Here is a 13,610-nt window from a genome sequence, read left to right as displayed (position 1 = left end):
TTTTTTAGGCAATTTTAAGCTTCGTTTTTAAAATACTGGTCCTTAAAATGCAATTGGAACCTTTTTAGACTTGCACCGAGTCTCTTTTTCTCAGGTGGCTCAGTGATTATGGCGCTCGGCTACTGATCTGCAGTACCCGGGTTCAGTCACGGTCGCGGGATCCACGTTCCGATCAAGGTGAAACCCAAAGGCGCCCGTGTGCTGCGCGATCTCACTGCACCTTAAAGAACCCCAGGCGGTCGCATTTAAGTCAGAGCCCTCCACTACGGCGTCCCTCAAAGCCCATGTATTACTTCGGGGTGGTAAACGTCCGAGTTTACGTTTTTTTATCTTTATTCCACCGCGTTCTTTCGCTATACCTCAGATCTAGAAAAGCATATTTCCGTATACAGTACATATAACGTGTTATTTCAGCATTACGTACACTTCCTGGACAAGGACAATGCAAGGAATTCAGCTCTTCGTTGTTTTATGCAGGTGTGATCATTTTTCTAAATAAAAACAATGTTTTAATACATTCATACGTTTAGGAACATTTCCGCTCAAAACTTTTTGTTTATTTATTATGAGTTCTTTCCTCAATTGTACGCTAGCGGCCATCCTAGAGTCGAGTCGTGAAAAAAGTGAGAAATATCAGTTTTTCCAGCATTTGTCGCATTAAAGTTGCATGAGAATAAAACATAATTTTACTGCGTATATTGTCAACCAATATATGTCAACACCTGGCTATACTATAATCGGGCAATTGGTCCAAACCTCCACATCGAGCCCCACATCACCCCTCACGGGATGGAAGCGAGAGTGTTGAAAAATATTGCGCAGAGCACTATGGACACATGTGTTTCTGTTCAGAAAGTGAACCATGCAGTAGCTACAGAATAAGTGGGATTTAAAAAAAAATAACTGGAGGGGACACTTAAGCTCTGCCTTAAGGGTATGACGCGATAGCGTTAATGGGTTGACGTCCATCAATCCGGAATTGGTAATTATCGAGTTTACATTCATAGATCGCTAGGAGTCCTCGCACCACCCCTGGCAAAGTGGTTCAGCTGTTATGCTATACGCCATTGCCCTGCGATGGCAGGTGCTGCCACCGGTGCGATTTGTAAGACTCAGGGTGATCTACCCGAGCAACCTTTCGAGACCAACCATTCATTTAACTGCCACCTGCCACGGTGGTCAGTTTGCACACAATCCGGTGGGCAGCCTGTGATGAAGCTACAAGGTCACGTGCCCTAGGTGGCCGATCAGGATTGCAGGTGCGGCCGGCTGCTTCGGCTGCGAGTCTTAAAACGGTCCCCGACGCCGACGCCTGAGAGTTTTTTTTTCCCGACATAGGGGTACTAAAGCTCTCGTGTTGAAAAAAAAGGCAATTTTTGAGGCATCAATCTGCCTCCTGGGGGTAGTGCACGACGGGTGCGGAGGAAGGGGCATAAATCAATGTCCACCAGCGTGATTCGCCTTAGGTTAGAGACTGGTTAACCGTGACTAGCGTCCCACTAAGCACGGGGACCGGTTAAGCACTAAAGTAGACTTGTTTCAAACGAGTTGCTTTCCTGCAGATTTCTCAGCTTCTCTCAGTTCCCTCCTTAAAACCGATCACACGACACCGTTTCACGGCCACGGCGGGGAAACACCGACGTCCCCGAACCTCAGTGAAGAGAGTGTAATAGGGAGAGGGGGCGAGAAGTGTAGGCCGTGCTCGTGTCACACTCACTCGGACCACCTGCAATTCTATTTTATCGCACGACGAATCTCGGCATGCAGCAGGAGCGGGGGGGGGGGGGGGGGGACGATGCCGTAGAAGATCGTTGTCCTCCACGGAGTCGCTGGCACGGAAACAACAGCCCGGCACGCTCCTATTCCCGGCGACTTCACGCGGCTCTCCTTTGGGAAATGCAAATGCACAAAGGAGCAGCAGAAAGAGCGCGCAGTGAGGTTTGCGCGCCCGCCTTCGGTGACAGCGAGGCAGCACCATTCCGGCGGCCGGACAAAAGGTGGCGAGAGGACCCACCGCTGTCCGGAGGCGACAGGGGACCGGCGAGAATCAAGGTCACCGTTCTTCTCTCAGCCCCGCGCGTATATAACGTCTCCCGAGAGGCGGCGATGCTGGAAGAAGAAGAGTTCCGCGTCCCGCGCCTGCAGCCACTCCTCCCCTGGGATTGCGAGTGTCGAGCAGCAGGAGTCCTCGTCGCCAGTTCACATCGTCAGCATGTGTGGCTTCTCGGCGGTCGCCGCAGCCTCGCTGCTTCTTCTGTCCACCTGCTGCGGAGCAGTGGACGCGGCAGCGCCGTCGACGCCAGCGCCCTCGGCCCCTGGTTCGAGCCCCAAGCCCTCGACGCGGAGCACCGAGTACAAGCATGCGGACGGCCAGACGCTGTGCGTATTACACGCGCCTTCACTGCGCTTACCGTGGTTGCCGCGGCTGCAGGTTGGTCTAACAGCTTCCGTGCACCGTGGCGTCTGCCTATGTAGTGACCGAAAAGAACGTAAGTAAAAATACCGGCAGGATCTCTGGATCCATCAACCATCTTGCTCTAGGGCAGAAGAAATACTAACTGCCATGGGAATCAGTAATACTGGCTAAAAGTGAGTCTACTGAGCTGCACCCTTGTGGATGCGTTTTCTAAGGGCATGATAAACGCAGATAGTTGCCGTCCCTCATCAGGAAGGGAGAAGAATGGAGGCAGCTTTCGGTCCTCTCGCGTTACGCGCATTGTGTCATGTAGGAACACTGTGACGCACCCATAAGTCTTCACCGTTAGCATCCTAAATTTTAATCCACGGTGCTAGAAATACTGTCGGTGATTGGGGCTAGACCCCTTCTGTCGCTAAGCTGAACACGAAAGCAATGAGAAAGCTATCGCTTCTGTACCAGTAGGGATAGTTGATTCATTATCTTTGGTATAAGTGTGCGATTAATAAACGAATACAGAGACATAAAAGGAACAGAAAGAATATGCCATGGGCACGACTTTAATCACGCACATTAAGCAAGGCATGTTTTTATAACGGCTGAAGAACATTCGTCGCAAAAAATGAATAAGCAGGAACAAAAAGAAGCAGGTGGGCGTGTCTGGGTAAAATTTTAACAGACAAAAAAGTGGACTGGAGCGATATGCAGAGGCGAAGATTTTAAAAATTGGCTGGTGGGTTAGCTTTGCTATGCAAGAAATATTGTGCGAAAACGCAGTTTTTTTTGCAGGTGGACACCACCGCCATGTACCTGAAAGCGCGATTGAGGTTTCCACTGACATTGAGGGCCAGTCTTCAACGTTTTCATCCTCAATTCCAATTTACCCAATGTACGCCGGCGGCCTACGCTCCAGTGCTGCGTTTCTGCAGCAATGTTGTCAACGGCAACGCGTATTGCTCTTGTGCCGTGTTTCTACCACAACGTTATCCACGCCAACGCGTGCAGCACACATATCTGTCAATACCGCCACGCCGCTCAAAGCGTGAATTTTAGTGTGACGCTTTTTTGAGATGCTCACTAAAGTTTTTTATTCCTGGATGAATGAAAGAGGTGCGCTTCGTTTGGATACCAGGCCACTGCGGTATTTTACAAAATGAAGCAGCAGACTTTTTCGCAAAATCAGCTTTAAATTCACCTGTTGCCTGTAGCGTCCCTAATCTTGTTCTTTTCGGCATGACTCGATTTCAGCATTTTCAGTTTATAACCGCCACGTTCAACGATCCCTTGCTCTCTACTGTTGACTACCAACATTTCGTGTACCCATGGAAGGCTCGTGCATGTGAAACCCGGCAGTGTGAGGTAGCGATGACACTCATGCGGTGCAGGATTCCCCGTTTAAATCTTTACTTATGTAGATGCGGGTTCAGTCGCACAAACCTTTGTGCGGCTTGTAGTGAAGTTGAGACATTCGAGCATTTCCTAATCTCTTGGCGGAGATTTGCACATCAGAGCAGATCACACCTAGAATTTCCCATTACAAAGTTGGGTCTCACTTTGTCGGTTCCCCTCCTCCTCTCTTTCGGCGAGAGCGCCAGGGGTTTTGCATTGCATCAAAATTGCGAATACCTCCGCAATTGCATAACAACTACCGGCAGACTCCCTTGCAAATTGTTTCCAAAATTTCCGCATTCAAAAGAGCGTTTTGGTATTTTCATATATTTAATTATTTAATTCACAGATATTCTTTCCCGATATTTGATTTCTTCCTTTTCTTTTAAATTACTCTGAAATTTCACCCAAGGCACAATCATTAGCTTGACACCAGTTTACTCTATTCTATGGGGTCTCCCCACTGAACCCTGGCCAATTCCTCGTCGTGGGTATGTGCCATGTCACCAAGGGAACAAAAACAACATAAACAGAGCCGTAGTCGGCTGCGGAGACAGCATAGTTCTCTCGTACTGTAGCCAGCGAAGGTGGTCTGTTCGCGCCGCCGCGGGTTCGAGTCCCTGTCGCGGCAATATTTATTTTATTTATAAATTTACTTATTCATGGTTTGCGCAAGGTCACCCTATAGGTTAAGCATCACGCAAACCGGTGACGCGGTTTGACCTCGTGAAGTAGTGATTTCGCACTAGAAGAAACTCTCAGGTGCAGAACATCGTCATGCATCGTCAAAAGGGATTAACGTCGCGATCGAAACCCGAAAGAATTAACATAAAAAAACATACTTGCTGAAAAAAAAACAATAACAAGACATATAAAAACTGACAGCCGTGTATAACCCTGCATAAGTTGTAAGTTGCACCCTTGTACCGTCGTTTCTGCGCCTTATATGATCTGTCTTCGTCTGTTAGGCCTACGCTTCTTTCAAAGCTTCTGTACCTTTTGCTTTCCCATGAAAATGACAGAACAGGATGGAGAGGTCGATGAAGCAGATCGATACGATGATGTATTTGTTTTTTCACCGAAGAAAGGCTTGTGTGATCAAAGTGGTCTCGTCAGGTTGCGCCTGCAGTGAGTTTTGCCCTGGCGCGGCCGTCCCTCGGTTTCCCATTCAATTCAGAAAGCAAAATGACGGAACCTAAATGCAGCTGACGAGTATGTATTTATTCTACCGCCTCGTAACGCAGCTACGAGTGAAAAACGTTTGGGGTGATCATCAGGCGATCACCTCGCGGTCACTTCAGACTTGCTATGTGCTGGTCGCGATGCCGGAGCTCACTTTATGTAGCACGATACAGAGCCTGGTTCGAAGTGCAGCGTGTGCCATAACAATTTATTGATTATAATGCAGCGCTTATTTCCCGGTTCAGTGTTTTTCATTCACTACATTTTAATAAGATGTAAGCTTACGATTGTTACCATTTATTTGCGTGTTCGGGGTCTACATCTGGCGGCCGCAGTGGCAAATGCAGTACTTTCGCTCCAGTGTTGCACTCTTACGATTTCTTCCGCCAGGAACACACCGCGACGTTAAGTTGACGTACGCGCCGCTCACTTGTTAATGCGCTTTCTCGAAGTTCTGCTTTCAGATGACATTATAACAGGCGGACCCACATACTGCGCCGCAATCAACCACACAGTAGAACTCGGATTCGGAACGCAAAACAAATCCCGAGTGAAAGCCGACACATGCACACGCACGCACACAGCGTTCCTTTCAATCCACTGTTCGGTGCTCTTGACCCACCGCGTACTCACGTTTAACAAATTAAAAGGAAAACGAAGGGTTGTTAAGGGCTTTTAACGTGAAAATTGAAGTCCGAGATCGTAGAATCTGAAGCAACACATTGTGTACATACTTGGCTTTCGAAACTGAAGCCGGAGAAGGAGGAGGAGGAAGAAGAGGAAAGGCAGGGAGGTCAGCTCTCAGCGCACCTGTAATATATCCCGTCCCTCACCTCATTCTGTTAGAAGCTTCATGTTTCCAGCGGTTCCAACATATTTCAGCCACTTTGAGTGATCCGTTGCTCAATACCGTGGACTTTCAACACCTAAAGTACCCATGGAATATCCGGTGGTGTAAGTCAAGGCTTTGTGAAGTGTCCATGACGCTCAGGAGCGTAAATTGCTGGGCTAGTTGGTTCATAATGTTGTCAGGGTGGAACCAGCGGAACACAGACGCAGGACAAGAAAAGGAGGTACACACACCACAACGCTGGACTTGCAACTGATTTATTTCGAAGAAAACCACCACATTTAAAGGATTCCCTGCGCAAGCGCACACTCTGGATGAAGGGAACAACTGTATTAAGATAAAAGAAAGTTATATTCTTTATCCGTGATAAAAACCGAGGGATCGCTGACACACTTTTCCTTGTTTTTCCTGATTAGAAACGCTTCAAGAATTTCACGCTCTCGTCTTGTTCTCCCCCGACCGATAATGCTCGTGCGGTGAAGCAAAGGAGAACATCCCTCGCATACCTTTACATGCAAGGCTAAATTGCTGCCAGTGCCTGAATTGAACGTTGTTCGGTGCTGCCTCAGACCAGCGTTGTGGTGTGTGTACCTCCTTTTCTTGTCCTGCGTCTGTGTTCCGCTGGTTCCACCCTGACAACGTCCATGACGCTCCTGCGATGTAGAATCCCTCACTTATACTTGTACTTATGCAGGTGCGGGTTCGCTGCGACAAACCTTTGTGTATCATGTGGGCAAGTTGAATCAATCGATCATTTTCTCCTCTCTTGCCGGCGGTTCGCGGTTCAGAGAAAGCAATATCTGGAGGTTCCTCTTTCGAGACTAGGACTGCCTCTGTCTCTTACAGTTCTTCTATCGTTCGGTGCGAGCGCCAAGGGATTCCCGTTAAGCAGTGTATGCGGCTACCTTCACGATTACATAAGTGCAACTAATCGATTATCTTGTTAGCTATATACAAAATTCTTTCGCATGTCCAAAAAAGGCTAGATTGATTCTATTCCGGATGACTCATACCTCTTGAATTCATTTTATTTTTCATATTTTTTTTATCTTGATTCAGTCTTCTGACGTTTCCTTCCCCGCGCAAATGCTTCATTGGCATTCTACTCTATACCTTGGCAAATCCCCCCCACGTGGGTGTGTGTCATATTACTTGAGGAGAAGAAGAAGAAGAAGAAGAAGAAGAAGAAGAAGAAGAAGAAGAAGAAGAAGAAGAAGAAGAAGAAGAAGAAGAAGAAGAAGAAGAAGAAGAAGAAGAAGAAGAAGAAGAAGAAGAAGAAGAAGAAGAAGAAGAAGAAGAAGAAGAAGAAGAAGAAGAAGAAGAAGAAGAAGAAGAAGAAGAAGAAGAAGAAGAAGAAGAAGAAGAAGAAGAAGAAGAAGAAGAAGAAGAAGAAGAAGAAGAAGAAGAAGAAGAAGAAGAAGAAGAAGAAGAAGAAGAAGAAGAAGAAGAAGAAGAAGGTTTCCAGAAGAATAGCCGGTTTGCTACCCTGCACGGGGGAAAGGGGTAGGGGAGAAAGGACAAAAAAGAAAAGACAGTTTCAGGAAATTAGTCACTATGCACAGTCACAGCGATCAGTACAGTCACAGCCTATCGTGCAGTCCAGAAGCCCTCAAAAAGCGGAGCAGTGTTTGGAGGCCTTCGCCGCCGGCGATCGCCGCGGACAGTGGCCGAGAATCTTCATTCCCGTCAGTGGGCGCAGATCTAGACGCTCCAGTGCTGGGCAAACAGACTGCTCTTCAGCGCTGTAGGCAGGTAATTCACAAAAAAATGTGGGATATAGCCTCATCACACCTGCAGATGGCACATGCAGCGCTAAGCCGATTAAGAAAGAGTTATGGTTGGTGAAAGCTACACCAAGCCACAGGCGACACAGCAAAGTTTCTTCACGTCGTGGTATAGCCGGATAGAAGCCGGAGCTTCAGATTTGGGTACAACAATTTTAAACGTGAATTCGAAAATTGTCCTGAATTCCACGCGGCAAAAGTGATGTCCCACGCAAGTGCGCGATGCCTGCCCGCTGCGCCTGATCTCGAAATGGATATCGACACAAAATCGCCGTCGTGGTAAGCAGTTCGCGCGACCTCGTCCGAGCGGTGATTACCTGCTGTGCCACTGTGTCACGGTAGCCACTGGTAGATAATGCCGTGCCCTTTATTAATGGCACAGCGACGTAGTCGGATTTCCGCGACCAGTGGTTCATGGGCTTCACGGCGAAGGGCAGCTTGTAAGCCTTGGAGGGCAGCTTTGGAATCGGTGAAAATGAATCACTGAGAGAGAGAGAGAAAACTTTAATGCCCACCGAAGAGGTACCCCCCCCCCCCATTCCCAACTCAGGTACGCGGACCTGGGAGGTAGTGGGGGGGCTCCGCGCCTAGAGGCCTGTGTGGTAAACCGCTTGGTTCTTCGAGGCCTCGGTCGCCGGGTAGATAGCTTCGAGTGGGTCTTCGGGTTTCGAGCTTCGAAGGAGAGACTCCAAGGCTTGCTCATTATTAATGTTTACGGCAGCCCCAGGTGAGTAGGGGCACTGCCAGATTATTCGGTAAAGTGTCCCTCTTTGGGATCATTGTTTACATCTATCGTGTTCTCTGCCGTCTATGCTAAGGAGGTATAGCCAATGTGGGTTCCGATAGTTTCCCGCCTGGAGGTTGTTGCTGTACTGTTTATCACTGAAGCAAGTTACTTACCAGTGTACGAGCTACCGGAGAAGCACGTAAGTCACAGCAGTGGAAGGCACAGACTGCGAGTTTGAGTAATTGGAACCACTGCTGAGGGTGCTGCAGATTGATGTGTTCAATGGCTAGAGGCGGGTGCAAACTGGGACGGCAGAATGGCGGTATATGCGCATCATTGGTGTTTGTAATAGGAAGACTGGCAAGACTAGGGGGGGGGGGGGGGAGACCCGGCAGATGTGTCGAAAATGTGCCCTCAGTGTGTTATCTGTTAGGCAGGTAGGAATTGAATGCTTCTGGGCGATGAGCACAGATGAGGCCGTAGAGGCACATTTCGGCAATCCTAGGCAAGTCCGGAGAGCTTGAGCTTGAACGCTTTGCTGACTTCGTATGTTTGTTTTTCGAACGTTTCCAAGTGCAGGGAGGCTGTAGCGAAGAAATCCCATGAATAAGGCTTTGTAGAGCTGCATCATCGGCCTTACTGACGCATCCCCACGACTTTCCCCCAAGAAAGGCGAGAACGTGAGCAATTACTGCGAGCCTCTTTTTCATTTAGGAAATATGGGGGGTCCACGATAGATTTTGGTCGATGATTGCTCCCAGAAACCGACGGCTCTTTACAAAGGGTATTGCTGTGCCGTTTATACACTGAAGCAAGTTACTTACCAGTGTACGAGCTACCGGAGAAGCACGTAGGTCACAGCAGTGGAAGGCACAGGCTGCGAGTTTGAGTAATTGGACAAGGGGAAGCCGGAAGTAAACCAGTCAACATTCATTCCACCTTTACGCACTACTAATGGAGAGAAAACGTATGGGATCGTCGGTTATTCACCGCAGCCAGTGTCCACGGTGAAGTGTAGCATGTAACCAGGTGTGTAATGCTTGGAGTCGAAGCACAAGAGACGATGACGGCAGCCAAGGAAATGGCTTCCGCAAAGCGGAAACATGCGTTCATGGCCAACAAATGCTCGCCTGTGCTTGAAGGTCACCGTCCAGGAGCTAGTGTCCTCGGTGGTTTCCCTGTATTTGGCTGTTTAACTCCTTACCAGACGAAAGCAGGCAGTTTGAGTGCGGTGTGCGTAAAAATGTTTTTACCCATTAATTTCACACATTTTCTTTATTGAAGCACATCACAGTGTACCAAATGCAGTTCTCTTTTCAATGATGCGAATAAAAACAATAAAGTATGTTGTTAAAGAAACAAATTGGCGAAATTTAGATAGACGCGCACAGAACGTCATAGATATATTATGCATATCCAGTACCAAGCGTACTGGAAGCTTGAAATAACGCTAACTTCATCTTAATCCATAACAAAGGGGACGTCAAAGACTTGAAAAATTAGATTGATCAGCTTGCTGCCCGTTTCCTGCAACGTATTTACTAAGGCAATCGCTAATAGAGCCAGGACCACCTTAGACTTCAATCAACGAAAGGATCAGGCAGTCTTTCCCAAAGTCTACTCGGCAATAGACCACATTCACACTATCAATCAGGTGATAAGGAAATGCGCAGAGTATAGCCAACCACTATATATAGCCAACCCCTCGGGAGAAGCAGATAGATGTATCGCGGATGGCGTTGATGTGTTGATGAAAACCAATTCTGGAAGAAAAGAGTTTCCATCCAAAAGAAAAAACAATTTCCCATTTGAAGGGAGCCATTTGTATCTGCTAACTGCTGAAAAGAATGGGTGGAGGTGGAGGGGTTCGTTATTTTACCTGAACAGGTGTTCCTCTCCAAGACCATCGAAGCAACCTCTGACGGCGTCTTTCCTGTTTCTTTCTTCCGTCCGTGTGTTTAAGCGCTATTAAGTGCTTTTGGCTGCTCCGCAGTGCAGTTCCATGATGGACCCCGGGTTTTCTTGCAGATAAGATATTCGTGTCCTCTACACTTATGGATGCACATAATTGTTCAGAACATGAAACAGATACTGCGAAATTTCCTTTCCCCAAAAATCAATTATTATTATTATTATTATTATTATTATTATTATTATTATTATTATTATTATTATTATTATTATTATTATTATTATTATTATTATTATTATTATTATTATTATTATTATTATTATTAAGGGAAGGGACCCGGGTTCGAATCCGACCACGGCGGCTGCGTTTTTATGGGCGCAAAACGCTAAGGCGCCCGTGGGCTGTACGATATCAGTGCACGTTAAAGATCTCCACGTGGTCGAAGTTATTCGGAGCCCTTCACTATGTCATCTTTCTTCTTTTCTTCTTTCACTCCCTCCTTTATCCCTTTCCTTACAGCGCGGTTCAGGTGTCCAACAATATATATTACACAGATACTGCGACATTTACTTTCCAAAAAAAAACAATTACAATTATTATTATTATTATTATTATTATTATTATTATTATTATTATTATTATTATTATTATTATTATTATTATTATTATTATTATTATTATTATTATTATTATTATTACTGAGACTTGGCTGTCTAGCGAAGTTAACTCAGGTGACTTCTTTCCTAATAACTATTCTGTTTTTCGAAGTGACCGCCCTGAATCAGCTTCTAAACAAAGGGGAGGGGGAGTGCTCATTGCTATTGACAGTTCCGTGCAGTGCGTTCGGCGTTCTGACCTGGAAACCATCGAAGAATCTGTCTGGTTAGAGCTCACTTTAACTCGACATCAAAAACTTTTATTGGCAGCTTTCTACATTTCCCCTAATCTGCCTCCTCCTGCCTACGATGATGTACTACATTCTATAGAATATGTTATCACTTCTCATAGCAAGCACAAACTACTCATTTTAGGGGATTTTAATACTCCAGGTATTAACTGGAATACCTTTACATATTCACACAACAATCATTACGTAGTTAGTAAGTGCAACCGGCTTTTAGATTTCACAGCTTTTAACACCTTGCAGCAACACAATTTAATTGAAAACTGTTGCGGTAATGTTCTTGACATTTGTTTATCTAATTTTGAAAATGTTCGAGTCTCGACATCGGACATCTCACTTACTCGCTGTGACAAATTTCATCCTCCAATTCTAATAACGGCTTCGGTTTCTGTCCCACCTTCTGCTAACTCAAATCGTGCGGGGAACTCCCCCCGTTTCGCTTACGCACTTGGCGACTATGTTGGTCTCTTCGGTTTTTTCTCTTCTCTCGACTGGTCCGTTTTAAACGAAATCAGCGATGTTGACGAATAAGTCAGTCGCTTCACTGAAATAGTTCTCAGTGGTATGCGCCAGTACATACCTCTGCACACTCCTACTCGCAGCAAGTTTCCGTTCTGGTTTTCCAAGGAACTTAGAACAGCGCTGAAACTTAAGGAGCGGGCCCACCATAAAGTGATACGCCCTGGGCTGGATACATGGGCAGATGAATTTCGCCGCTTGCGTTCCCTTTGCAAACGCCTGTACAAGCGTAATCATGAGTCATATCTTGAATATTTAGAGAATAGTGCCTCTAATCGTCCTACTGAATTCTGGCGATACGTTCGCAAGCGTTCGAATAAATCTGACAGTCATATTCACTTAGTTGACTCTCATGGGAATGAAATTCGGAATGTCGCTGACGGCTTTGCTCAACACTTCTCCTCCGTGTACAAATCTCCACGTTGCGATTCCGTATGCCTTCCAGCTGGCGCACCTAATTCTGTTCTGCTTGACGAGAAGTTAGTAAGTGAGAGTCTTAAGTGTTTGAAACCATCTTTGTCCCCTGGACCTGATGGCATTCCAGCCGCCATAATAAAAGCCTTCAGTAGCACCTTCGTCCCTGTTTTAATCACGGTATTTAATAACTGTTTGAAAAATTCTGCCTTTCCCCGCGTGTGGAAAACGGCGCGTGTTTTCCCTGTCTTCAAATCAGGAAACAAATCTGATGTTTCGAACTACCGCCCCATTTCTATTCTTTGTGCAACCTCTAAGCTTTTTGAACTAGCTTTGCACAAAGTACTTTCCTTCCACCTCAAAAATGTAATCATATATAATCAGCATGGTTTCATAAAAGGTCGTTCTACTACAACTAACCTTGTGACTTTTATGACGTATACATCAGCTGAAGTCCTTCAGAGGAGTCAGGTAGACGCTGTGTACTGTGATTTGAGCAAAGCTTTCGACGTTGTTACTCACTCATTACTTCTTCAAAAGCTTCTGCTGTTTGAGATCGACGTTTCAATTGTAGCCCTCCTACGCAACTATCTTCTTGATCGGTCCTGCTTTGTCAGTGTAAATGGACAGACCTCATTTGTTTACACTCCAACCAGCGGAGTTCCTCAGGGCTCGGTATTAGGCCCACTTCTGTTCTCTGTTTTTATCAATGACGTTTCCTCCGTGGTCAAAAACTCCTCGTTTCTCCTTTATGCGGACGATATAAAAATGTTCAAGGCAATACATACTCTTCATGATTGCTTGTCATTGCAATCGGACATATCCGCCTTCTCTGATTGGTGCTTGAAAAATGGGCTCACTCTCAATTCATCTGAAACCAAGGTTGTCTCATTTACGCGCAAAACGCACAGTCTTCTCTACTCTTATTCTGAGAATGGTAGGCCGCTGCCCAGGGTTGATGAAATTAATGACCTCGGCGTACTTTTCGACCGTAGCCTCAGCTTCTCCTCTCATACAAAATGCATTGCTCTACGGGCTATGCGTACACTCGGCTTCATCTGCAGGCTTTCGAGAGAGTTTCGAGCCCCACTTCCTTTCTTAAAGCTCTACCTCTCCATATGCTTGCCGCTTTTGGAATTTGCGTCTGTTGTTTGGAACGGCACTTGCCAGTCGAACTGTGAAAAAATCGACAGAGTTCAGCAAAAGTTTTACGCATATTTCAACATCGGTTTTCTTGCAAAACTTCAAGCTCTCGTCCCAGACGGAGTAACTCACTGCAGCTTCCTTCTCTTAGCTGCCGTCGCGTGAGGGCAGATATAATTTTCTTGTATAAACTTCTTCATGGTCACATTCTATGTCCTCAGCTCCTAGCGCGTATCCTTTTGCGTGTACCGCGAAAGAGCATAAGGGAATTCAGACCATTCCAAGTTTCTGCGCTCCTGCACTCCCTCTCCCCTCTGGACAGAATGCAAAAGTTGTTTAATTCTCTTTGTCCTCACCTTAATATATTCGA

At 46.3% G+C, this 13,610-nt stretch overlaps 1 protein-coding gene across 1 annotated transcript in view; it reads left to right on the top strand.

Annotated features, from left to right (window-relative positions):
* Positions 1 to 1,926: 1,926 nt before the first annotated feature.
* Positions 1,927 to 13,610, top strand: part of LOC144128016 (uncharacterized) — a 33,297-nt gene continuing 21,613 nt past the window's right edge. Inside the window, exon 1 of the mRNA XM_077661068.1 lies at positions 1,927 to 2,379. Coding sequence (XP_077517194.1) covers positions 2,213 to 2,379 — 167 coding nt within the window. The 5' untranslated portion in view covers positions 1,927 to 2,212. The remainder of the gene's footprint in view (positions 2,380 to 13,610) is intronic.

The sequence above is a fragment of the Amblyomma americanum genome, chromosome 4 (genome assembly GCF_052857255.1).
Source record: "Amblyomma americanum isolate KBUSLIRL-KWMA chromosome 4, ASM5285725v1, whole genome shotgun sequence".
NCBI lineage: Eukaryota > Metazoa > Arthropoda > Arachnida > Ixodida > Ixodidae > Amblyomma > Amblyomma americanum.
This window is presented reverse-complemented; position numbering and strand designations above follow the sequence as displayed.